Raw genomic sequence first — 26,552 nt, 5'->3', positions numbered from 1 at the left:
CAACCATATACTATATAGTGATGCCTGATGAGCAGTTTTGTGGACAGGGCTTTAGATTCACACAGAGCACAAAGAAACACGTATTCATATAGCACCACACAAATCAGTTTTTAAGAGTCTATTTACAAGAACAGACAAAAAGAAAAAATCAAAACTAGCATATATGGAAACACTTAGAACTTAGGTTTTAACTCAAGAAATGTTGATCAATCAAAGAAAGCTTTATAAAGCAAGTAGGTCTCAAATGTATAGTATGAGGAAATAAACTTATTCTCATTTTTTGAGCAGTTAGATGAGCAAGCTAACAAGGAGTTTGGCTGTTTTTCACTAGCCAGAACAAGCAACTTTCTAAAAAGCTAGCTAGCCACTGAACATTAGCTGAAAATGTCAAACTTCCAAAGTCTCATTAAAAAAAAAAAACAGAGTAATTTATGAAAGAGTTCATTCATCATTGGCTGCTGTGTAGTACTCAACATTTGTCTGCCCGTTAGTGGCTTTTCTTTAAATAGACACATACTCTTACTATAGATGTGCTATGTTGCCATTAAGTTTTTCTCACACTTTACATATTCCGCTGTAATGAATATTTCATCTGTGGGTTGGTTTGTTTGTATGATTCTAAGCAAAAACATTCAATTAATGGCCATAAAACATGTTAGTGATGAAAAAAGGAGTTAATGGCATCAGAAGCTAATGAAAATATCAGAGACAGAGAGCCTTGTGGGTAATTGAATACATGCTGAGTTTGTTCTTGCATTACAAACAAGCTCCTTCCAACTTCTGAAAAAAAATCTAAGTAATGTAGGATCAATATTCCTCTCTCATGGGGAGCTATAGAGGAAAGACTAATTGAGTTGAATTGTGCTGACAGTTACAGTAACTCACCTCATTACAGTGGTAAAATGCAATACGGCGACTGATTTCTGCACATTGAGCTAAATTACTGTCAAAGGATTCATCTGCTACCACTTTTTTAAAGCTAAGCGTCGCAGTGTGGTAATGTGCAGTGCAGAGGTTAAATATGAAATCAGTCAGGCTTGTGTAAAGCTAAAACCCATCCACCAGATAATGTGCACCAAAATGCAGGGATCCATTTTTATCATTTCAGACAAGTCGAAAAGAGAATTACATACTTGTCGTTGGGTGAAATCAGTCCTGGGGATTCAGTGATTTTCTTCTGTCGGTAAAGGGAAGCATGGAGTGTCACAAGCACCCTGTCCTGATCCCTCTCTTTAGTGAATCTTTTTGGATACAAGACCGGCTGTCAACTCTTTGAAGCAATCTTTGCAATTTCAAGGTGGCAGATTAAAGAGACAGGAAGTCAGTGATGTAAGATGCTGACCTACTTGCTGCGTGGACACAATAAACGAGGCATTAGAAGCAAGCACTCTAAAACGTAAACGCCAAGTGTGCTTGTAGTAGTTTATTCACAGTGTGGAGTGTTTACTAGTTAACAGTGAAATGATGCCAAAACATGGCCATTTTTGGTTATAAGGAAAAGGAAGTTTATATCTGATAACCAATAGGGCCTTGTGCCTGGAAGGCCTATCAGAGCAACATGGATCAATTTCAAAACAGCCTTTTCTTACATGAATTCAGTCAGTTTGTTTTTCATGCAGTCTTTAGTGTGGAACACCATAAATGGGAAATTACAGCAAAGAATGCAGAAAGGCTCATCATTCGAGGCTAAGGTTACATGGATTGATTTGGTTGTATCTGACTTCCTGCCAAAATGATCAAATCACATGGGTTGAGGAGATTTTCTTTGTACCACATGAATGTAAAGGAACCAAATGCAAAATGACAGGGCCAAGAATCCTCTTCGGTTTCTCTAATGTTACAGTGAGCACAGAGTGCACCCTTATGATTTCATAATGTTGGCTCAAAGGGAGCCCAACATATGAGACGCCACCATGCTGCTGTAATTCAACAAACTTTGTATAATGAAAATACTGTTACTTACAAAGAACAAACCGAAATAATGAGATGAGAGCCGTCACTACAACAAAGAAAAGAGGAATAACACAATTAACAAACCACACAAAAGGCCATCGGATTCTGGCTTTTTCCTAAATTAATATTGGTGAGCTAAACTAATAGAACCAAAACTGAAAACAGGACTGGCAGTATCTCCGAACTCAACTCATAATTAATAAACAAAACTGCAAAAGCTACAGAAAGAAAAACTGCCAACCTGTGCATGTATGTCCTCAGTCAGATACCAGATACACTGTGATCAGATCCTTCGTAGGAATGTTAAAGAAGTATTATTGGGTTTTTATTAGTGTCTGCTCACCAAAACTAATTTTGAACCCTTGGGTTTGCTTGTTAGGTTGTAGAGAAAAATAAAAGCTAATGACACATTACTTAATGACTTAATTAATTAGTGCAGTCAGTGACTGTTCCCATGGAATATGCACTGGAGTTCAATAAGGTAGTTCTTCCACAAAGAGTTTCACTGAAATGCTCTGAAAAGTTGAGAAAACTGGTAGAAGCACGTTCTGTCTGTCATTCTGTTGTTCTAGCTATGATAGGTATTGAAGGTAACTGTGATATTACATGTTTATAACACAGAAATGAAGCTAAAATATAAAAACTAATTGTGTAATGTGTAATTCTACAGGTGTGGTCACAGAGTCTCTTTTGCATTTTGAGGGTATTTGTCAGAAAACAGGACACGAGATGAATGTTACTGAGGTAATCCCTATAGATATTCTATTATATGTGTAGCTGAGTGCTCCATATTGATTTGTTTCTAGTGTATCAAAACTGATGTTGCTGGTGTGCTTCCAATGATGCCTTCAGGTTTTCATAGCATTGCAATCACAAGCAGAGATGGAGTGTTGTTTGCATGCAGTGCAAGCATTCCTCAATAAAGCTACGTGAACATGGCAGCATGTGCATTGTGCTACTTTAGTGAATGATACAAACATAACAGAGACCCACTTATTGAAGACCTTTACATGAGGGCTGCTGGTATTTCATATACGTATACGGCTAAACAGAAAAATGGGAACTAGGAACTACGGGTTGCACCCAGTAAGTAGAGGAGCTTATGTTAGTGCAGGAAAGATTAGTCCAGTAATTGATCAGCAGTAGACGTTAATTAACCAATTTAATGCTCAGTGAATGCGGTAAGTCATTCATCAAGCAGATCTGGCAAACCATTACTAAAAGCTCATTCGTGACCATGAAATAGGCTTTGGAAAAGAAAAAAAAATCTTAACTCAGGGTCCATTTACTGGATGTTTGCTGTTTAGCCTTAATGCAAAGTGACTGGGTGAGGAATTGGACTAGTGTGTAACACAAGTCGTTTGAAGATGTCCTCTTGGTTGGTGGAAAATTATTATTTTTTTATTGATTTGTGAAAATCCACTCATCAAATTAATGTTCGTCAAGTAATGAACTGAAATAACAAAATCTGTTGCTTTTTTTGAGTGTTGCAGATTGTTGCAAGTTTCATATTCATGTCTGTAGTTCTCAGGTTCACTTCCAAAGGGCTTTCTACCCCTTTGTAATTAGGAGAAACATCATATTTCGATAGAGATGACAGCCATTTCTAACAATTTGGACCATTTCATCATCTCACTGGGGCTTTCTACATGAATTGCAACCTTACGGTGAGGTTGTGATTAAAAGGATAGTTCAAAACCGCTGCAGCATTGCCTCTGCAGATTATTAGCATCTATTATTCATGAACTTTGTGACGATTTATTCATGTATCGTGATGAGACCCGGCCCCATCACTCAAGTGAAAGGAGAAAAAAAAATACTCCTCTCACTGCACAATCCACAGCCAATAAATGACAACGCTTTTAAATGGCTTGCTGTGCCTATGAAGTTGTGCTAATCCTCTCGTAAAGATAAGACAACGTGAAGTGATGTGATGAAACTTTAATGAACCCTGTGGGAAAACATAATTACAGTTTGCATTGCAGCAGCCAATAGGATGCAAATAGAGCAATATAGAGGCTAAAGAAACAGACCCAGCCCTGGTGTAAGCAGTCATGTTGATCACTCAGCATTGGGTCAAGGCTTGAGCATTTGAGAGGTGAACCCTTTCCTTTCATTCACATGTTTTTAGATGCCTTTTGATTTGTGCACAGCTGTCACGCTTGAGGGAGTCAAAGGAAGCAAAGTGAATTGTCCTGCAGATATAAGGCTCAAGGGCGCCAGTTTACCGCTGGTGCTCAATGAAGACATAATTCTATTTTCATTTGGTTGGATCACGTAAAACACGATAGAGGCTGCTGAGCCAGTGACAGCTTACTGCTTGGAATTAATGATGAAAGCCTCACAATGTAGTGCTGATTCTGAATGTGAAAATCAAACGCATGTTGCAGTTACATCTTATTAGTTACTGAAAGTGGATGTCTTTAGCCCCCCGCCAGATTTATTTTAAACCCTGCTGATTTGTTAAGTCTGCCCTAACTAACAACGAAATGATCAGTCTATAATTTCAATGGTAGGTTTATCTAAACAGTGAGACACAGAACAATGACAAAAAATCCAGAAAAATGCATTTCAAAGAGGTAATAAATTTATTAGCATTTTCATAAAGAAAATAAGTATTTGATCCTCTATCAATCAGCAAGATTTCTGGCTGCCAGGTGTATTTTACACAGGTATCCAGATTCTAAACTCTGCACCACGTCCAAGACCAAAGCGCTTTCCAAGGATGTCAGGGATGAGACTGTGGACCTACACAAGGCTGGAATGGGCTACAAGACCATCGCCAATCAACTGAGTGAGAAGGTGACAACACTTGGTGCCATTATTCGCCAGTGGAAGAACCATAAAATAACTGCTAATCTCCCTCGGTCTTGAGCTCCATGTAAGATCTCATGATAATGAGATAATAAGAGCAGTGTGGAACCAGCCCAGAACTATTCAGGAGGAACTTGTCAATGATCTCAAGGCAGCTGGTACCATATTCACCAAGAAAACATTTGGTAACACACTACACCGTGAAGGACTGAAATCCTGTAGTGCCTGCAAGGTCCCCCTGCTCAAGAAAGCACAGGCCCGTTTGGAGTTTGCCACTGAACATCTCAATGATTCAGAGGAGGACTGGGTGAAAGTGTTGTGGTCAGATGAGACCAAAATCAAGCTATTTGGCATCAACTAAACTTTGGAGGAGGACGAATGCTGCCTATGACTCCAAGAACCCTGTCCCCACCGTCAAACATGGAGGTGGAAACAGTATGCTTTGGGGTGTTTTTCTGCTAAAGGGACAGGACAACTGCACCGCATCAAAGGGAGGATGGATGGGGCCGCCCCTGAAATTCAGATGATATCTCCACTTCACTAGCAGGGACCACTTCCTTGGTAACGATGGGCAATGAGGGATGAGGAAGTGTGAATAGTGCTGTGGTTTGGGGAAGGCCTTGAAGGGGACTGGCGACGGCTCTCGGTCCAGGCAGATCCCCCAACGATGGCATCCCCTACAGGAGTGAAGACTGGGCATTACGGAGGTTTTGGAGATTGTTGTGAATGTATAACAGGTAGGCTTGTGATGACCGTCGACCCAGGAGCTTGATTAAGTGGTCGGGGATTCCTTTGTGGGAGGCAGAAGTCGCGGCGCCGGTGAGGAAGGGATGGCCAGAGAAGAGATTTGGAGAAATCCCGGAAGGCGAGAGCACTTGGCGAAAGTGTGAGGGGAACCATGTCCTGGTTGGGCCGTGGCCAGATTCGGTGATGAACGGAGGATCTGAAAGTAAGGTGTGCTGAGATTTTCTGAGGTCGAGGTAAATTTCCCCTTGTGAGACTAATAAAGGTACATCAATCAATCAATCAATCAATCAATGGGTTAGTGATTCGAAGGGTCTTAAAGGTGAGTTTATTTTGAAGTAGTATATAGGCGTGGAGCTGCCCGATTGATTGCCAGGAAGTAATCGCTATACTTCAGCCGGAGGGTAGAAGATCTGAAGTTAGGGGTAAGTGGTGTAGGGTCGTGGCAGGTGACTGACGCTGGAGACCTTTGATGAGTAGTGATATCTGGGATGATGTAATGGTTGGGCATGGTGAAGCTGTGAGCAGTTTGGCAAAGAAATTGATGCCACTGAGGTATGTCTTTATGGAGGGAATTTTGATGCTCAGGAACCAGAATGCATGAGATATGAAGCTGGAAACTGTTGCGATGTCGAATGACGGGAAGGGCAGGTTGAAGTTATGATGCAATGAACGGTACGTGTTCCAAGCGGTCCAATAGGAGGACAATGTGCTTGCTACAAGGCTATTTAAAATCGCTTCTTGGGAGATGCTGATGAGTTCTGCGATGCTGGGGTTTAGATCTCGAACGTCGTGGCTGAAAATGGAGGAACTGGGGTCGGAGCTGCCTCTGTGTGGGGCGCCAAGGCCAAGGAACCAAAAAAGGCAGCTTATGGTTGTTAGAGAGGATCCAACATAGAGCTTCGGAGAGTGAATCAAAGAGCTTGGGGCTGCTTTTGCAACCGAAGGTCAGTCTGACGGCGAAATAATAGGCATCCCTCAACTTGACTCCGAACAGGTGCCAGAAGTCGGAGTGAATTGGCAAGACCTTAAAGGCACTTGTGAAGTCAGCTTTAGAGAGCCACGCGCCTCTGCCAGCGAGTTTAATGAGAGAAATGGCATTGTTCACTGTTGAGTATTTGAGAGAGTAGTCGTTGCTGGGAATGAGGCTATTTATGCTTGGAATCTGACTGCCGTGGGGAGTGGAAAGATCGATGATGATGCGCTTTTTTCCTGAATATTTCCTGGTGGCGATGCCCAGAGGGTTGATGCGAAAGAGAGGGAAGGGAGGTTCGGGGAAGGGTCTGATCATGAAACCCTCCCTGACTTCCTTGGCGAGCAGGCTGTCGACGGTTTCTGGGTCTTTGAGTGCTGACTGCAGGTTTTTGCAAGTGCAAGAAACCGAAGGCTGGGCGACGATCCCTGGGTGGAAGCCTTCCGAGAAACCTTTTACTAAGAAGTTGACGAAGTCTGGGTTAGGGTGATTTTGTAAGGCGACTTTTAGTGCCGAAATGTGGATGGGTGTGGAGGCTGACGGAGCTAGCCATGGCTTGGTGGGGTTGTGGGGGCATGCGGGGCGGGAATGGCCGCCGCCGCAAAAGGAGCAGCAGTGAAGATAGCGGCATTGAGACTAGGAACAGCCAGAGTCGTTGAAGTTATTGCAAATGGTACGGCCTCCGAGGTGCATGATGGGACTGCCCCGCCTGTCTGAACCGTGAGGCAAAGGCATGCTGGGGGTGGTTTAGAAGGTTCTGGTACGGGAGCTGGGGTCAAGTGGGAGAGAACAGAAGGACAGTGCGAGGGCTGTGGATCGTTTTGGGCTGCGACTATGCAGGCGGAAGTGGGATGTGACGGGGCGCCGCACGACTTGCAGAAGAGAGAAGAACAGGCGGCAAAGACGCGGCAGTAGATTTCCTGATCGAGACTGCCCCAGAAGGTGTCTTGGTTAAACTGCTGAAGGCGACCAGCTGCCTGAGAAGCAAACTGGATGTGGTACTGATAGAATCCGGTGCCGCCAAATTGTAACGCGAGGTTGAGAATAATGGTCAGATAGGAGTCGAACTCTTGTCTTTGGGAGGGAAAAGCGGTGCAGAGGACGTCTCTGTATAACGAGAAGGCTAGAGCAAACTCGACCGGGGTGAGCTCTTTTTACCACCACGTATAATAATGGAACCATCGTGGCCATCGATCACCCTAGGAAGAGCAGGTTGCGTGAGAGGAGGAAGAATGAGCTCAGCTAAATCTACATATTTACCGGCGATGATTAGTTGGCGAAGGTTAGCAGATACAGGAGAAGGCTCTGGGGCCGGTGGGTTGGGAGGAGGAATTGCCGTGGCCAGCGAAAACTGTGCGGTGTTAGGTTGGAGAAATGGAGCCTGGGCGAAAAGGCTAGGCCAGGTGCAGCTCTGAACTTCACCAATGGGAGGAGGAAAGGCTGCTGGGTAGGAGGGAGGAACAGTCGGACGGCTGGTTGTAGGAATGTTAGCTGAAATACGGTGGGAAGGAGCGGAGGTGAGAGGACCTGGCAACGCTGTGTAGGTGTTAGCTGTGGTGTTTAACAGAGGAGGAATGAGTGGCTGAAAACCTGGCATCCCGGTGCCGAGGTTGGTGGCAGAGTTTAGCAATGGAGGAATATGTGGCTGAGGGCCTGGCAACTCGGTGCCGAGAGGGTTTGTTGGGGCGAGCTGCGAAGGGGGGACTGGGGCACGCAGAACTGGCAACCCTAGACGAGTGTCACGCTGAGTGGGAGGAGCAGCTGAGGAGGGAGCATGCAGAGTGGTGGCGAGCTGCGGCTGTAGGTGGCTGGGCGACGGGGAAACCGTGGTGATGAGCTGAAGGGTGAGTAGGAATCAAGCTCTTAGAATTTGTGAGGCATCTGACTACGAGGGGTGTTCGCATGAAAATGAGAACAGCGGGTATTGGAGAAGGGGGGTTTTTATAGCCTGAGGCCAGAGGGGGCGTGAAGGAGGAGTGGTCCCGCTCCTGAAATTCAGATGATATCTCCACAATAAGGTTTCGGAGTGGCCTCTAGACGTTAATCCCATAAAAAATCTGTGGAGGAAGCTGAAGGTTCCAGTTGCCAAACATCAGCCATGAAACATTAATGACTTGGAGAGGATCTCCAAAGAGGAGTGGGACAAAATCTCCCCTGAGATGTGTGCAAAACTTATGGCCAACTACAAGACACATCTGACCTCTGTGATTGCCAACAAAGGTTTTGTCACCAAGTGCTAAAGCACGTTTTGCAAAGGGGTCAAATACTTATTTCCTTCATGAAAATGAAAATTAATAATTTCAAATTTTTTTGAAATGCATTTTTCTGGATTTTCTCACTGTTCAAATAAACCTACCATTGAAATTATAGACTGATCATTTCTTTGTTAGTAGGTAAACTTACCAAATCAGCAGGGGTTCAAATAATTTTTTTCCCTGAGTATATGTTGTACATTTGTATGTACATTTAAATCAGCTGTGTTGGATCAAGGACACATCTAAAAACACATCTAAAACCTGCAGGACACCAGCCCTTGAGGCCTGGAGTTGGACACCCCTGCTTTAAAGGTCATGACAGCAATCACAACTATCCATGTCTCAGCTGTCAAATCAAGTAAAAAAAATGCAATAAGATTAAAAAAATCCTTTGTGATACAGAAGAGGGCTTCTTCTCTTTGACCCTGTGTGAGAGGGGCATAGCAACATCTGCAGCATCCGACATCGACACATTGCTCAAATGATGAAAAGAATGGAATTTAACTCAACTCAACTCTACTCAGTTTTATTTATATAGCAGCAAATCACAACAACAGTTGCCCCAAGGTGCTTTATAGTGTAAGGCAAAACCCCTAAAATCTTAGAGAGAAACCTTAACAATCAGATGAGACCTATGAGCAAGGACTTGTTGGCAGCAGGAAAAAAGTCCCTTTTGAACTGGAAGAAACATCTGGGCGAACCAGGTTTGGATGGAATGGAATGTTTAAAGGTGTGGTTACCCTCCTGTAGTCAAAAAGCTGTTATTATGTGGAACATTAATGTGAAAGTAGCCCAGGTGAGCATGGCAGAATGCTGTCACATCTCTGAAATGGGCAATCTTTGGCTAATGAAACAGCTTCAAAAAGCAGAGGAGTCTTCTTCATCAAAGGAATAATTTATACTTGCAGTCAAGGGGAACAGAATGTCTCACGTGGCAGAGGTGATTACCATTAACCTGCAATGTCTTGGGTTCAAAACCGGACCGTCTAATCACTCTGTACTTGTTATTGCAGACAAACTTTTTTCATAGTTTGCTTTAAAAATGTTATTTAATTTGTCTATTTATAGGGAGGACATTACTATGAGTGTGTCAGTCTGAATCAACTTTTACCTTCACTACGTTGGCAAATCGTCTCCAGCCAATTAAGTTTAGAGTTAAGTCACAGAAACAGGATAAAAGCAGCGATACAAAGAGGTTTTTTTCCCCCTCACGTTGAAAAGTAATGTCATGCTGTACACGCTCATAAGACACAATTTATCCCACAGTGTTTCATAAAATACTTGTAAATACACCCACATAGAGACAAGCCAAAGCACAGCTATTAGGCAAACAGCAGAGGACATGGGGCAAGTTGGTAATAAGAGAGCAAAACAATAATGACAAAAGATCAAAAATACATAATTTTAATGTGCACACTGAAGTCACATAACAGCAGCAGCTGCGGTTCAACAGCTTGGGCAATAGTTTTTCAAGTGTGTAGTTAAATTAAATACTATCAAACACGCCTTATTATCAAAAGCATTGAGTCAAATTCTAAAAACTGGGTCATTTATCTGGGTCTTTTCAGAAGTTTTGCAAATATTGAAATTCAAAATATGCATCTGTGTGGCAGGACAACAATAGTCACTTCAAAGTGTTTTAAATTGCAAGATAAAGACCCTAAAATATTAGAAAGAAACCCCCACAATCAGATGGCGACAGTGGGAAGGAAAAACTCCCTTTTTAACAGGATTCGGTAAGGGCTGTCTCAGTGTTCACTGAATAGAATAGAATTCAACTTTATTGTCATTGCACATGTCACAGGTACAGGGCAACGAAATGCAGTTTGCATCCATCCAGAAGTGCTTTAGCCATGATATAGATATATTACAATATATATTAGCAATAATATAGATATGTAAGTATATTACAGAAATGGGTCTATTATGGTATGTTATAATGACAATGTTATGTTATGAATATTCTATAACTATAAGTATGTACAGGCTGTAGTGAGTACAAGCTATGTACAGGCTATGAACAGGATATAAATATGAAAAAAAACTATACAGAAATATGAGATATACAGTTATACAGAAATGTGAACTATGTAAGTTATAAACAGTTGTAGGATTAAAAATTATTGTATGTACAGAATGATTATTTACACAGAACTATACAGTAGTGCAGTTAAGATAAGTGAGATATGTGGATAATTTCTACAGAGGCTGTATAAAGTGCTAGTGGTTGTGAGTGGTGGTTCAGTCCATGTTATTATTGTGTGTGAGGGTACAGTTGTCCACTGTGTGTGTGTGGGTGGTTGTGGGTGTGTGTATGTTCAGTCCATGAGTTTAACGTGGGTCAGATGTCAGGAGGCAGAGTTCAGGAGTCTGACAGCTGTAGGAAAGAAGCTGTTCCGGTACCTGGTGGTCTTAGTCCGGAGGCTCCTGTAGCGCCTCCCAGAGGGCAGGAGGGTGAAGAGTCCATGTGATGGGTGACTGGGGTCTCTGATGATTTTCCCAGCCCTTTTCAGACACCGCTTCCTGTAGATGTCCTTTATGGCAGGAAGTGGTGCTCCGGCGATGCGCTGGGCAGTTTTCACAACCCTCTGCAACGCCTTCCGGTCCGAGGCAGAGCAGTTCCCGTACCAGACTGTTATACAGTTGGTCAGGATGCTCTCGATGGTGCAGCGGTAGAAGTTCACCAGGATGTCCGAGGACAGGTGGTTCTTCCTTAGAGTCCTCAAGAAGAACAGGCGCTGGTGAGCCTTCTTGACCAGCTTGGAGCAGTTGGTCGTCCAGATGAGATCCTCGGAGATGTGGACACCCAGGAACTTGAAGCTGTTCACAAGCTCCACAGCCGTCCCCTTAATGTAGATGGGTGGATGTGGGTCAGTATTCCTCCTGTAGTCCACGATGAGCTCCTTGGTCTTCTCAGTGTTAAGCAGCAGGTTGTTTCTGTTGCACCACTCAGCCAGATGATCCACCTCCTCCCTGTAGGCGGTCTCATCGTTGTCACTGATGAGGCCAATCACCGTGGTGTCATCTGCAAACTTAATGATGGTGTTGGAACCATCAGCAGGTCTGCAGTCATGGGTGAAGAGGGAGTAGAGGAAAGGGCTCATTACACAGCTTTGTGGTACACCGGTGTTCATTGTGATTGTTGCTGAGCAGCGGTTATCCAGCCGGACATGTTGGGGGCGGTTGGTCAGGAAGTCCACTGTGGCACAAAGATGCGTTTTAAGCCCCACAAACACGCGCTGTTTGTGTCCTGCTTCTACTCCTGATGAGCAATGCTTGCCTTAAAGGTGATGTGCTACATTCTGTGCACAGGCTCTGCTGTAAACCTCCGGACTTCTCGCATGTCTCTGTGTTTAATCAGAGGACTCAGTCAGCACATGGCCAGCCCCGACCTTGTCCTGTCAGATACTCTCATTCTCAAACAGACTCGCTGTGACAGGCCGGTGTTAGTAAAGGGAGCATCCCAAAAACCCTCTGGCTGGGCCATCCAGCACCCACTGATGCTTAGCTGTATGGCAGCGCTGTAAGAAGGAAATCTTATGAAACGCACTGTAGACGACTGTTTCATTATATTCTTTTTTTTTAAAGATCTCAGTGCATGCCACCACATGTCTGTATGATCAATTTGTCTAATTAAACCAGCCTATGTTTTTGCTTAACCCTGTATCTGTTTTCAGAGCCTTTGTAGTCACTATGCATTTTGCGTCTTTGTGTCGTTGTTTTCATACGGATGTAGTCATTATCTTTGTTTTTGTAGTCATGACGATCTCAACTAATTTTTGTTTTTGTTTCGTAACTTTGTTGGCGTTGTTCAGTTGTCATTTACCTTCTACTCAGTGACTTTGTATCTATTTTCAGTCATTATGCATCAGTTTGCAGTCATTTATGTCTTTTTATGATTTTTTTGTCATTTGTATCTCATTTTAGTCGCTTTTGCATCTCACTGTAATCGTTTTCATGACTGTGGCCTGGAATTACATCTGGCTGTTGCTCAAATCTTGCTCCTCCCCCTGCCCCCACAAACAGAAAGGATATTGTTGTTGATGAAAAGAGAACTGTTTAATTTTGATCTTGTTTTTCCAGTTTGGGTTGTATTCCCAAGTGAGCCACCTGACACAGTCGGCTCGGTGCTTGTGATATTGTTTATCTTCATGTTTTTCTTGAAAATTACTACTAATGCTTTCATTCACAGGGTGAGGAGAGGAATATTGACATTAGCACGATTTAAGATGTTGATTAAGCCAAGTTATTCTGTCTTGTAATAGATTTTGGTGTTGTTTATGCGCTCAGAGTCTTATTTCCCAGGGGAACAACCTGATCCAGGCTGTTGTCTTCATGTATTGATGCAATTATCTCCTTTTAAATTTTCTTATCTTGATGTTTTCTTTTTATTTATTCATATCTAATTTAATACAAGGGTTGCGTGAATAATTCTAAAAAGTATTACTTGCATTTGCATGCAAATTAATAAAACTGCTTTTGGATTAATTTGGGTGTATAGATCCTGGTGAAAGACTTTTGTTAGCCAGCCAGTTCAATTAATGCACTTGTGTTAATCTTATGCTGCTTTTATTTGCTTTTCCACTTCTTATTCTTTGTTTATTACTGTTACAAGTAAAATTTCTTCTCTCCCAGGACTGAAGTAACACAAAATACCTGCTCCTGGAAACTGAGATTTTGTTAAGAGAAGCTTACAATATTCCTTCCTATAACTGAAAATGCCCTGTGTCTCTTTGTGTCTATCAGAGATGGACTCCTTGCGTATTTTGCTCTACTCGCTCATCTTCCTGCTCAGCGTCTTCGGCAACCTCCTGATCATCGTGGTCCTGATGCTAAACAAGCGCATGCGGACGGTCACCAACTCCTTCCTGCTGTCGCTGGCGGTCAGCGACCTGATGATGGCCATTTTCTGTATGCCCTTTACACTCATCCCCAACATGCTAGAGGACTTCATCTTTGGAGCCACCATGTGCAAGATTGTCACCTACTTAATGGGTGAGCATGAGTCTTTTGATACCAAACCTGAGCTGAATTGTACACTTTTAGTATATGAGGCATTTAAAGAGATCCACTTCCTGTGCTGTTTTTCAAAGAAGGGATCATCTGATCAGCTTATAAGTAACTTTTCTTAGGCGTCATCAGATGAAGTCATGCTAAAGAATATCTTTGTTCTGGATTTGTTCAAGTCTTTAAAAAACCTTTGTCAAAAAGCACTCCTGTGCGTTTGCAGGGATCATTTTAGGGTCTTTATCTTACAGTATAACGTGCTTTGGGCAACTGTTTTTATTAACTGGTGCTACATAACTGAACTGCAAAGCTGCCTCATTATAAGAGCACAACACATCAAAAGCCATGATTGACAGTGAGGAAGATTGCTGTAGGAAGGGAAAATGGATCACTGTGTTGTGTACAGCAAACAACAGCAGCTAAGTGCAGAAGGCTCACACTCTAAAGAAATGAGTAAAAACAAAACCCACTGTAGTCACTACAATAAATGCTACCTGTTTAATGGATTTAGTTGAATGGGAGATGTCACTTTTTTTTGCCTGTGATGATCATCTGAGCGGAGCTTGGAAACCAAACAAACCCTCAGAGTGACTTGAAAAAGAGTTTTACAAGATGGAACAAGCCATATGCTAGCAGAGTGTAATCAGAGGAAAAGAACCAAAGAAACTGTTTTATGCAAATATGAATACAGGTACGTCTTGAGTCTACACTCATTGCTCGTGCTCCAGAGTTGCTGCCAATTCTTTTGATGCTTTAGCTGTTGTGTGCCACTTGGAAGGCTACAGGCTACATGTTGAAGTGTACTTGGGCAAAATAATAAACCCCAGACTTTATGAATGGGTGAATGTGGTTTGTAGTCTAAAAAGTGTTTGAGTGCTTAGTTACAGTTGTAAGGCACTATATAAGCACCAGTTCATTTACAATTCAGGTGGCACTACAGAAAAGGAGCCTGATGTTAATGTGACAGCTGGTAATCAAGGGATGAAGTGGGCCGGGATGATCCTGAACGGCATCTGACACCTTTATTAAGAGTTATTAAATCAGCCAGTTTATTGTATAATATCGGTATTCCTTCCGGCCAATCTCATGCACTTACTCGTCCAAAGAATCAGAAAGTAATGTTACCCCACAGTCTCCTACACATCCTTTTTTCTCCTTCTCATCCCTGCCATGCGTTAATTCATACAGACACCAATAAAATTGTGATCAAGTAGCTCAAGCAGGGTTGCTTTATTTTCCAGGAAAGAAAGATGTATGAAAGAGAGGACAGGAGGAGATACTGTATACATATTTCTATGTCAGTTTCTTCTTTTAGAGGAGAATTTCAGGCCGTTGATTCACACAACAGAATTTTGATCAAGTTTCAAATGGTGACAGAAGGTTAGGTTAATAACACAGTGTGAAAAGCTGTGGTATAAACAATTCATGAATTCAATTACTTTATGCAAATGAAAAGTTATTGATTTATTTATTTGTGCATATGGAATAAGAAAAGTAAAAAGGCCACTTTAGTACGTGTAACGGGTGTGTTCCTGCGCTGTGTCTGACAATGAAAGGTCACAGGGGAATTGTAGAAAAGGGGAGAGGCCAAAGGGGTACCCTGTATTTATATAGGGCTGCACCAAAGAAGAAGAAGAAGAAGAAGAATGAGGAGGGGCTCTAACTGATAATGAACATAACTACAGGCTTGGAGGTCTTAAAAGTCAGGTATAAAAGGAACGGTTTGGGGTCTAGAACACATTTTGTGTAATTATAACAATATGTAATTTATGGCTCGGTTACATTCGGATTGGGCTCATTATTTCAGAAGTCTTACACAACTAGCACAACAAGAAAAAGGGAGAGTTTACATTAATGTGATTATTATCATGTTCTTTTTAAAAAACATTAAGTATATGAGATCCAGCTGGTCATTTGGCGATTGGGCTTTATGTGTTTTATTCTTCTAAAAGAGAAATCTGGCCTTCTTTTGTGACTCACAGCTGATCAGACACTGTGATCCTCCTGCCTAAAACTGCTTGATATTTAACAAGGGTCTGTCTTGCAAAGAGGCTTTTCTCTGGGCCTCTTTTTGCCTGTCAGAAAGTAACCATCACATTGAAAGTGCTCGAACAGTCACACGTCTTCAGGAGTGTGACTTAGCGATGAGCTGGCTCTCATCAGGCCAGAGTTGAGGTGCCACGTGAGGCCTGAGTCAGACTGAAAGCAACAGAGAGTGCCAGGAAACTGAGATTGACTGCAGTACTTTGTCTCTTTGCTCCACTTTGAGCTTTTGAATGGTCGAAAAACTATATCGAACGGTCAGGATCGCAATCCTATTATTGTTTCAGAAATGCAACGCGCCATCTCTGAGGACAGGCTTGCCCAATCTCCTTTTCAATTACTGGGCTCTCTCAGCTGTGATAAGGAGGAAGGGAGCAGGAAGAGCAGCTGCTTTGGACTTAAAATACCAACTTTTTGGTTTTTTGATCACTTTTTTACAATTTTATGCTTGTTTTAATTAAGCTACAAAGTAGTTTCATAATGAATGAGTGAAATGATGAAGCACTGGACCACAGGAATTAGTATGGTGTCTTCTTCTGCAGATGTTGATCATTCTTTGCTGCATCTATGCAAAAAAAAAAACTGTCAAAGCATTTCATTTTCTCCCTATGAAATGATTAAGATGTCTTAAAAGATAATGAGGGAACTCTTTTAGCAGGGTAATACATTTTGTCTGCCCGTGTTTGCAAAATATGAAGGAATCACTCTTGGTGAGATAACCTCAAATGATCTACAGAGTTACCACTAGTCTTTCTATTCTCTGGACTGGACATGGTTGCTAACATGCCACCTAGTCAAAAAATTTGTATTGTGTACACATTTGTACACCCATCCTTCATAACACTGCTCGTTCTAATGCACCGATCAGCCACAACATTAGAACCAGGTGAAGTGAAAAACAGTGATCATCCTGATACAAATTCAGTTTTCTGCTGCTGGTCAGTACAGCACAAGCTTTTTTTTTATTGAAAGGTGAAGACCATAAAATATAAGAGCATAACCACAGCAATCCAAAACTAGAGACAGTGGGAAAAACAAACTCTCTTTTAACAGGAAGAGACCTCCAGCAGTAAAGTAACTGCTGGCACACCAGGAGACCATCTCTTATTTATACACTATATCACTAAAAGTATTTTCTGCCTTCAAACTCACGCAAAATCAAGTTACATCCCATTCTTAATCCATTGGGTTTAACATGATGCCACATCACCCTTTGCAGCTATAACAGCTTCAGCTCTTTTGGGAAGGCTTTCCACAAGGTTTGGGAGTATGTTTATGGGAATTTCTGGCCATTCTTCTAGAAGCAAATTTATGAGGTTAGACACTTACGTTGGACAAGGCATGGCTCACAGTCTGTGCTCTAATTCTTCCCAAAGGTGTTCCATCAGCTTAAGGTCAGGACTCTGTGCAGGCCAGTCAAGTTCTTCCACACCAAAGTGAACACATCTCCACTACTCTAGAGTCCAGTGGCAGCATGCTTTGTACCAGTTGGCCAGCCATGGAAACTCGTTCCATGAAGCGCTCTACCCACTGTTCTTGAGCTAATCTGAAGGCTACATGAAGTTTGAAGGTCTATAGTGATTGACTCTGTAGAAAGTTGGTGACCTCTGCTGACCCCGCTCTGTGAATTTACATGGCCTAGCACTTTGTGGCTGAGTTGCAGTCTTTCCCAATTTCTTCCAGTTTGTTATAATTCCACTAACAGTGGACTGTGAAATAGCTAACGGCAAGGAAATTTTATGACTCATGACAGTTTCATGATAGTATTCACTGAGCTCCTGAGAGTAATCCATTCTTTCACAACTGTTTGTAGGAGCAGCTTGCATGCCTAGATACTTTATTTTATACACCTGTGGCCATGGAAGTGATGGGAACACCTGATTCAATGATTTGGATGGGTGATTTAATATTCTTGGCAACATAGTGTAGCAGCATAACTACAGAGTAGTTTAAGGCCACCGGCTTCAAGTCCAACTATCTAAACTAATTAATCTTTATCAAAAGACTGATGTTAAAATTAGAACTGAGAGCTGGTTCCACAGGAGAAGAGTGTGATAGCTGAAAGCTCTGCCTCTCATTTTATGGTTGGAAACTCAAGGAAGTTGATAGGTTTATTCGCTGGAACGTTCAGGACAATTTGCTACACAGCAAAAACAAGATACAAGTAGGCAGAGTTCTTTGTGTTACTCATGCATGAGGGAGACCTGCCTGGAGCCAAGTGTCGTTCCACCCACTTGACCTCCGTCAGACTCTCAGTCAGGTTCCCCACAGCACTCCTTTTATTGTGGTTACATGAATATGCATAGGGTCATTAACATATAACATCTTACATAGGTATACATGTGAACAAAGAATACCCTGTGTGTGTGTGTGTGTGTGTGTGTGTGTGTGTGTGTGTGTGTGTGTGTATGTGTGGGGTCAAAGCATGACCCCATATATGACTTCCCTAAACCTGCTGGCCTGGAAGTCCAGCAGTTCATCTAAACAAAAGGCACTTAGCCTAAAACAGATATAGATACGTTTATCCTACCATAAAACAATAAGACAAGGTACGACCTCTCCCATGCTCCCAGAGTGTGGGTGTGAAAGCCAGAACACTCTGGAATGCACACAACGTCTCTCTGCAGACTACTAAAGATCACACATCCTATCACTACACAATCGATTATACACCTCTAATAATATGTGGTTAAATATTTCTTAATACAAATGACAATAATAAAATATAAACCAATCAGAAGTCTTTTATTGGATAATATGAATTTAATAAAAGATAACATTAATTCATCAGAACATTGTATATGAAGGGATGATTTTTCATTTTTCAGGGAACTTTTACGACACCCCAACTCAGCACCTAATCTCTCCATTTAAATCGTGGTCTGATCGGATTATTGCCACAGACACATGACTGGACTGACAAGAAACCAAACTTCTGTCAGGCCATTCCTTATTTTATGCAGTACAATTGAAATCCCAGCAGTCATAGCCCTGGTCTCATCAGGCAGTGAGATCAGAAACTATGTGTCCAAGCTCGCATGGACACATTAGTTGTGCCGCTTCTTAATGACGGCATTTTAGCTAACAACCCCAACTAGCAGTTTCAACTTGTAATTGGCTGAAAATAACGAAAATAAGATCACATTAACATGTGTGTCTCTGTATTAACAAACATACCATATTGGCCCAGTTTATTTTTCTTATCATTGTTGTGAGGAGACCATAAATAGCATTTGCATTTTCTCTTGTACAGTTCATTTGCTGTTATGGAGTTCTTGTTATGGATAAAAAGTCTTTTTTTGTTTCAAAATAGCTGATAACTATTCGCTGATAGCTGCCAACATCTGCGAACAAATATAATTCTATAAAGTGGTTCTATATAATGTGTAACTGTTAATAAATGTATTGCTAATGCATCATATGGCACATTGACTTCTGAGGAAATTTTAGATGGCACCCATCATCAGAAAGGTTGCCGACCCCTGATCTAGCCAAAACCAATCAATAAACAGCATCACTGTGCCTATCCTCAGCTATCGATATTGTGACAAACCAATTCAAGGAACTCATCTAAGCTTTGCAATGTCATCTGTTAACACACACCCACTAGACATATAATACACCATTCATCCTTCTACTTGCCCATCCATCTAAGTATCCACCGATCTGCCCCAGCTCGGTAATCATATGAATAATAGCCCCTGTGCTGTTTCCATGGCAGTTATGAGATTGATGTTGTAATATTCGAGAGCATGCTTTCATGTACGAGCACAATCTTCAATCATATTTAGGCATCCATGTTTGTGTTTTTGCTGCTGGCTGTGTGATGCAATTCCTCTGAGGTGCACTTTGCATAATGCATTACAGTCCGGGACGTTCGTGGCTTACAGTAAACTTCTGAACAGAAACAGCTGTAAGGATATCTGGCACCTGTAACACACGAATTCCACTGGTACAGTTTTAAGACCTTTGTGCTTTTTTAGGCCATCCTCAGAAAATTAGGTGTTACTAGAATAAACAGGTATGGTTTCACCTGAGGAATGCAAGTCTTTTCTCCCAGGCTGAGGTGTGCCGAGAGATCTGCGACACCAAACTTCAGAGCTTCAAAAGCCAGTTATCAGGCTGCGAGTGTTGACTCGAGTCAGGTTTAGTGAAAAAAAAAAAAAAGGATTAGAGCATATTCATTTGGAGCAGAGCAGAGACAGTGCAGGGGGAAAATGTGAGCATTTGGTTCGGTTAGTTGTCTGGTAATTAATTTGTCAGCACCTCATCCAGAATTGCAGCAGAAAATCCTCTCGTCAAACAAAATCCTCACAATTCTGCCAAGTTGCAGAGAGTGAAGCTTTGATTAGAGCATCTGAAAACTATCAAAAGAAGCAATAACTAAGACATATGAGATATGCATTTAATGGAAAAGTGTCCAGTCTGTTTGATATACGCAAAGACAATTTGGGCATCAGTCACTATCACACACACACTATCAGTTCTCTCTCTCTCTCTCCCCCTTACATATACATATACATATATATATATACACACACACACACACACACACATATATATATATATATGTGTATGTATATATATATATATGTATGTATATATATATATATATTTAAAAAAAACCACCCAGCACGCCCCTGCGGGCGGTTTATCCTTCAAGCTCGGGTCCTCTACCAGAGGCCTGGGAGCTTGAGGGTCCTGCGCAGTATCTTAGCTGTTCCCAGGACTGCGCTCTTCTGGACAGAGATCTCCGATGTTGTTCCCGGGATCTGCTGGAGCCACTCGCCTAGCTTGGGAGTCACCGCACCTAGTGCTCCGATTACCACGGGGACCACCGTCACCTTCACCCTCCACATCCTCTCGAGCTCTTCTCTGAGCCCTTGGTATTTCTCCAGCTTCTCGTGTTCCTTCTTCCTGATGTTGCTGTCATTCGGAACCGCTACATCGATCACTGCGGCCGTCTTCTTCTGTTTGTCTACCACCACTATGTCCGGTTGGTTAGCCACCACCATTTTGTCCGTCTGTATCTGGAAGTCCCACAGGATCTTAGCTCGGTCATTCTCCACCACCCTTGGGGGCGTCTCCCATTTTGACCTCGGGACTTCCAGGTTATACTCGGCACAGATGTTCCTGTACACTATGCCGGCCACTTGGTTATGGCGTTCCATGTATGCCTTGCCTGCTAGCATCTTGCACCCTGCTGTTATGTGCTGGATTGTCTCTGGGGCATCTTTACACAGCCTGTACCTGGGGCCTTGCCTGGTGTGATAGACCCCAGCCTCTATGGATCTTGTACTCAGAGCTTGTTCTTGTGCTGCCATGATTAGTGCCTCCGTGCTGTCTTTCAGTCTAGCTTTGTCCAGCCACTGGTAGGATTTCTGGATATCAGCCACCTCCTCTATCTGCCGGTGGTACATACCGTGCAGGGGTCTGTCCTTCCATGATGGTTCCTCGCCTTCCTCCTCTTTCTTGGGTTTCTGCTGCCTGAGGTATTCACTGAGCACGCTGTCAGTTGGGGCCATCTTCCCAACGTATTCTTGGATGTTTCTTGTCTCATCCTGGACTGTGGTGCTGACACTCACCAGTCCCCGGCCCCCTTCCTTCCGCTTAGCGTACAGCCTCAGGGTGCTGGACTTGGGGTAAATGGCCTGTATTTGTATAGCGCTTTACTAGTCCCCAAGGACCCCAAAGCGCTTTACACATCCAGTCATCCACCCATTCACGCACACATTCACACACTGGTGATGGCAAGCTACGTTGTAGCCACAGCCACCCTGGGGCGCACTGAGAGAGGCGAGGCTGCCGGACACTGGCGCCACCGGGCCCTCTGACCAAGGGGTGAAACCCTCCATGCATGGTCAGGAGCTTTCTTGTCTTTATGTCAGTAGCTTCTATCTTCTCCTTTGGCCAGCCTATTACCCCAGCAGGGTACCTGATCACGGGCAGGGCGTAGGTGTTGATGGCCCGGATCTTGTTCTTACCGTTCAGCTGACTCCTCAGGACTTACCTGACCCTCTGCAGGTACTTGGTGGTTGCAGCTTTCCTAGCGGCCTCTTCATGGTTCCCATTTGCCTGTGGGATCCCCAGGTACTTGTAACTGTCCTCTATGTCTGCAATGTTGCCTTCTGGTAGTTCAATATATGTCCTGCTGTGGAAAGCTGTGAGGGGGTGAGCTTAATTTGGAACAATGTCTGGTTGAGTTTTAGGTGATAAAATACTGTTGATATGAATGTCAAGATCCAAGTTTTCTAAATCCAAGCTGTCAATTTGTTTTTATGTTATGGCTGGCTGTGAACCGTACTGTCATTGGCTAAAATAAGCAAGCACACTAAGCCAGAAAAGAGAGTTTCACACAGTTTTTCCAATTCTCTTTTGGGATGGGTGAGGGGACGACATGGACACAGTGAGGAGCTTCAACTCTATTATTTTGGGCTGCAGCTGGTAGTCCTTGTTTTACTTGTCAGCCTTGGTGAGCTTGGCATACCCATTTTGCTATTTGCTGCAGGTTCTACAACTCACAGCACAGATCTTCTCTGGAGTTGGGTCTCTGGCTGAATGATACCGAGCACAGCTAAAATCTGGCCAACAAGCCAGCTATTACGAAACCAAAATAAGCAGTGCTACCTAGTTAGGATTGACTGAACTTTAAAATAAGAATGAGAGGACTGTTCACTGGTAAACTCATTGTAGGTGGCTTTGTCCTGTCAAAAACCTGAAAAATTCTAAATCAAAAATACACTACAGAGGCCATTATTATACCTGGGCAGCCTGTGTGGGAGAACCACTTCAGTATTGTTTTGAGTTTAATTTTAAGTTTAATTTTCTTTAGAGGTTTCATAAATCGGTCCATCGATGGTGCTGATCTCATCTCAGTGATGACTTCTAGTGGCTGTAATAAAACAGATGGTCTGATGTTTTTTTTCTCTGAAATGTTGAAAAGGTTGAAGAATTAGGGCCAAACTTTTCGACTAAGAGCACATTAGTCTGGTCTGAATTTCCTTGTGCTGTCTGTGTAACAGAGTCATCAGTTTAAATCACTGAAGGATCGGTGCTGTACATCACCTGAAAGTGCATTTCCTGTCAGTATGGATCTACAGAGCCTCACGGCCATCAGTTACTATAAGTGTAGGGTTTAAAAACATCACTCATGTGAACTTGTGACTATACAGGCCTCAATAATGACTATAAAGCTACTTATCTTTATTAATATGTCCTCACAAAGCACAAGTCCTCATGCAGTTTATAGGCTATATATGAATGTTTCACTGCTGCATTCATTCATTCATTCATTCATTCCTAAAACCTGCATCCTCCATGTTTGTTGGCTTGGTCCACACACAGACAATATAATACAAACTTTTACTGTATTAGATTTTTACTGCCATCTTGACGCCCTTTCTTTTAATCCTGCTGTTTGTTTGCTTTCTAATGCACATTTGAATGTGCTGTATAAATATCACTTGCTTTTCTCCATCTACTCATTGCATTGTTTATTTGATTATACCTCTTCTTTGCCTTGCAGTGAAAGAATGAAATATAACAACATTCCTCCCTTTCCGTGTTCCCTTTCTCTGCAATCAGTGTAAGCCGGTGCTGCGGCTGAGCATCGCCGACTTCAAGCAATAACAAAAGAAAACCCCTGTGTGTGATTTGGTCTCTCTCCGTGTCTGTGCTTAGCACTTGAAAGAGACATGTGGGCGTGAGAGACTTACAGTGTGAGACGACTTTCAGTGTCTGTGCTCTGTGTTAAGATTCGCATGTGCTGACTGTGCCACCCACCTCCTTCTGCGTAGACATGCAGTGGACAGTGGACAACAGTGATGGAAGTCAGGATTGTTTCATGGAAACAGGCTGGCAGAGTCAGAGTCTCTTTGACAAAAAGTGAAACAGCATATTTAGCGCTCTGGTAACAGGTCTTACTGCTCTTCTTAATTAATAAAAAAAATCCGTGGACACAATACAGGGTACCCTGTAAACATACATTATGTTTGCACATTGTGCAACATATGCAGTTTCTACATATTTTGGTAAACTGGCACCATTACAATTGTGATAAAATTGCATGTTAGCAACTCTTTTTGTAATGCTCCTGTCCCTATTGAGTGAACTCGCTGACTGACCCAAAAGCAGACACAGACTGACAGTAATTTCAAAGATTGTGTATTTAAACAGAAGGTCTTATACAGATGTGCTTGGAAAAACAGCAAACTTAAAGAAATCTAAAAGAGAAGTAGAGCAACCAAAAGGTGGAAGCCAGAATTAAACAAAGTGGAGACAAAAGGAATGGGAAACAGACAAAGACTGAGGAAACTGAGACACACTAAATACACACCATAGACAAAGAGACACAATAAAAACTTGAGGTTACTCTATTCCGTAACCCCCGTTCTCTGATAACATGAGTGAGGTGTCTCACTATGGGGAACGCTCTCTCAGCGTTGTCCTCAGAAACCTCTATATCATTGGTCCAGCCAGCATTGGCTGGCAGTCGTGACGCCAGCGTCAGGGAGGGGCCACCCTCCTCCCTATAAAAGGGTGTGACGCAGCGTCACCCGTCATTCAAGATAAGCTCACCTCTTCCTCGCTTCGTGCAAGGAGGGTGATCTGGTGAGACACCTCACTCATGTTATCAGAGAACGGGGGTTACGGAATAGAGTAACCTCAAGTTCTCTTTCAAACATTCGTTTCGGTGTCTCACTATGGGGATATGCAGACTCCCGTATTGCCAGATAAGCCCATTTGAACGACTGACTGCCAACTTAGGAGGTCTCGTGGGGACCCACACTTAACACAGTGTGGGCTAGAGATGGTGCAGTGACATCCAACCTGTAAAACCTTGCAAAGGTCAAAGGTGAAGCCCAGCTCGCCGCTGCACATATCTCTTCTATAGAGACACCCCTAAAAAGGGCCCAAGAGGTTGCCATCCCTCTAGTAGAATGAGCACGAAGTCCCCCCGGGGGGGACAGACCCGTGCTTGAATAAGCCAATTGGATCGCCTCAACAATCCAGTGGGAAATGCGTTGTTTGCTAACGGGCTTGCCAAGATGTGGTTTAGCCCAGGAAACAAACAGCTGATCCGACCTCCTGAAAGCCTTCGTTCTCTCTATATAGGTACGTAAAGCCCTAACTGGACAGAGAGCATGTAGGCGCTCCTGTTCAGGGGCGGAGAAAGGAGGAGGGCAAAAAGCTTCCAGCTCCAATGGGGTGCATTGGAGATAAGGATTTTTGGGCACAAAGGCCGGATTTGGCCTGAGTGTGACTCTAGAGTTATCCCGTGTGAATCGGGTGCACTCTTTGTGTATTGACAGCGCATGAATATCACTGACACGCTTTGCAGATGCGAGAGCCAGGAGCAATGCAGTCTTCAAAGACAGGATTTTTATTTCCACCTGGTCTAGTGGCTCAAATGGTGGCTGTGAAACTGCCCCCAGCACCAGGGATAAATCCCACGTGGGAACGAGAGGTTTAGACACCGGGTGGAGCCGTCGTGCCCCTTTCATGAAACGGCAGACTAGCGGGTGATGGCTCACTGGGCCATCCACGAAGCCCACATGGCAGGCTGAAATGGCTGCTAGATATACTTTAATCGTGGAAAAGGCCTTTCCTTTATCTAACAGTTCTTGGAGAAAGGAGAGAATTGTTTTCACAGAGCACTGAAAGGAGAGAGTGTGAGACTTTCCACACCATTCCTCAAATACCCTCCACTTGTTCTCATACAATGATCTTGTGGAGGGGGCTCTAGCACTCTGAATAGTGGCTATAACACCCTGGGGGAGTCCTGCCGTACTCAGATTCAACCTCTCACGGGCCAAGCCCACAGGGCGAGGCGCTCAGGGTGAGGGTGAAAAATCTCCCCCCTGGCTTGGGAGACTAGGTCTCGACGGAGAGGGAGAGGCCAAGGTTCGCTCCACAAGAGGGGCATAATCTCCGCTAACCAATGGGACCTCGTCCACCTTGGGGCGATCAATATCACTGTCAGCCCTCTCTCTCTCACTCTGGTTAGAGTGGGAGAAATTAAGGCCAGTGGAGGGAACGCATAAAGCAGAGCATGTGGCCAGTTGTGAGCTAATGCATCTACCCCTAGCGGAGCCTCCTGGTCCTTCAGGGAGAAATACAGTGGACACTGAGCGTTCTCCCTCGAGGCAAACAGATCGACCTGTGGGTGGCCAAAGCGGGTCCAGATTTGGGTCACCACATGTGGGTGCAGGGTCCAGTCCCCGTACTGCGGGTTTCCCCTGGACATTAAGTCTGCTCCCAAGTTCAGAGCTCCTGGAATGTGAGTAGCTCTCAGTGACAACAGATTGATGCTGCTCCACGTGATCAGTCTGCGAGCCAGCATGTGCAAAGGACGGGACCGTAACCCGCCCTGTCTGTTGATGTACGCCACGACAGTGGTGTTGTCTGTTCTGATCAGAACATGGTGGTTTCTCAACAGGGGAAGGAAGTGTCTCAGTGCTAGAAATGCTGCTAGCAATTCTAGCCAGTTTATGTGAGCACCCCTCTGTCGTGAGTCCCAGCTGCCGCTCACTGCTCTGCCCTCGTGAGTGGCACCCCAGCCCGTGAGACTCGCATCCGTGGTTACCACCTTTCTGGCTGTGACAGCCCCCAGTGACACCCCCTGAGTGAGAAATGTGGGATTTCTCCAACAGTGGAGTGCTGCAGCGCAGTCTGCTGTCACTCTGATATGGCGGTGGGTATGGCGCTCTCGATTCAGTCTCAGTGATGCAACCCATCGCTGAAATTCCCTCATATGCAGTCTG

General features: G+C 43.5%; 1 protein-coding gene across 1 annotated transcript in view; it reads left to right on the top strand.

Moving 5' to 3' along the window:
- Window positions 1–26,552, top strand: part of cckbra (cholecystokinin B receptor a) — a 57,818-nt gene that overhangs the window by 7,917 nt on the left and 23,349 nt on the right. The window contains exon 2 of the mRNA XM_005449961.4: window positions 13,486–13,734. Within this exon, the coding sequence (XP_005450018.1) occupies window positions 13,486–13,734 (249 nt within the window). The remainder of the gene's footprint in view (window positions 1–13,485; window positions 13,735–26,552) is intronic.

Source organism: Oreochromis niloticus, linkage group LG23 (assembly GCF_001858045.2).
Source record: "Oreochromis niloticus isolate F11D_XX linkage group LG23, O_niloticus_UMD_NMBU, whole genome shotgun sequence".
Taxonomy (NCBI): domain Eukaryota; kingdom Metazoa; phylum Chordata; class Actinopteri; order Cichliformes; family Cichlidae; genus Oreochromis; species Oreochromis niloticus.
The sequence above is the reverse complement of the archived record's forward strand: the minus strand, read 5'-3'. Positions and strand labels throughout refer to the sequence as shown.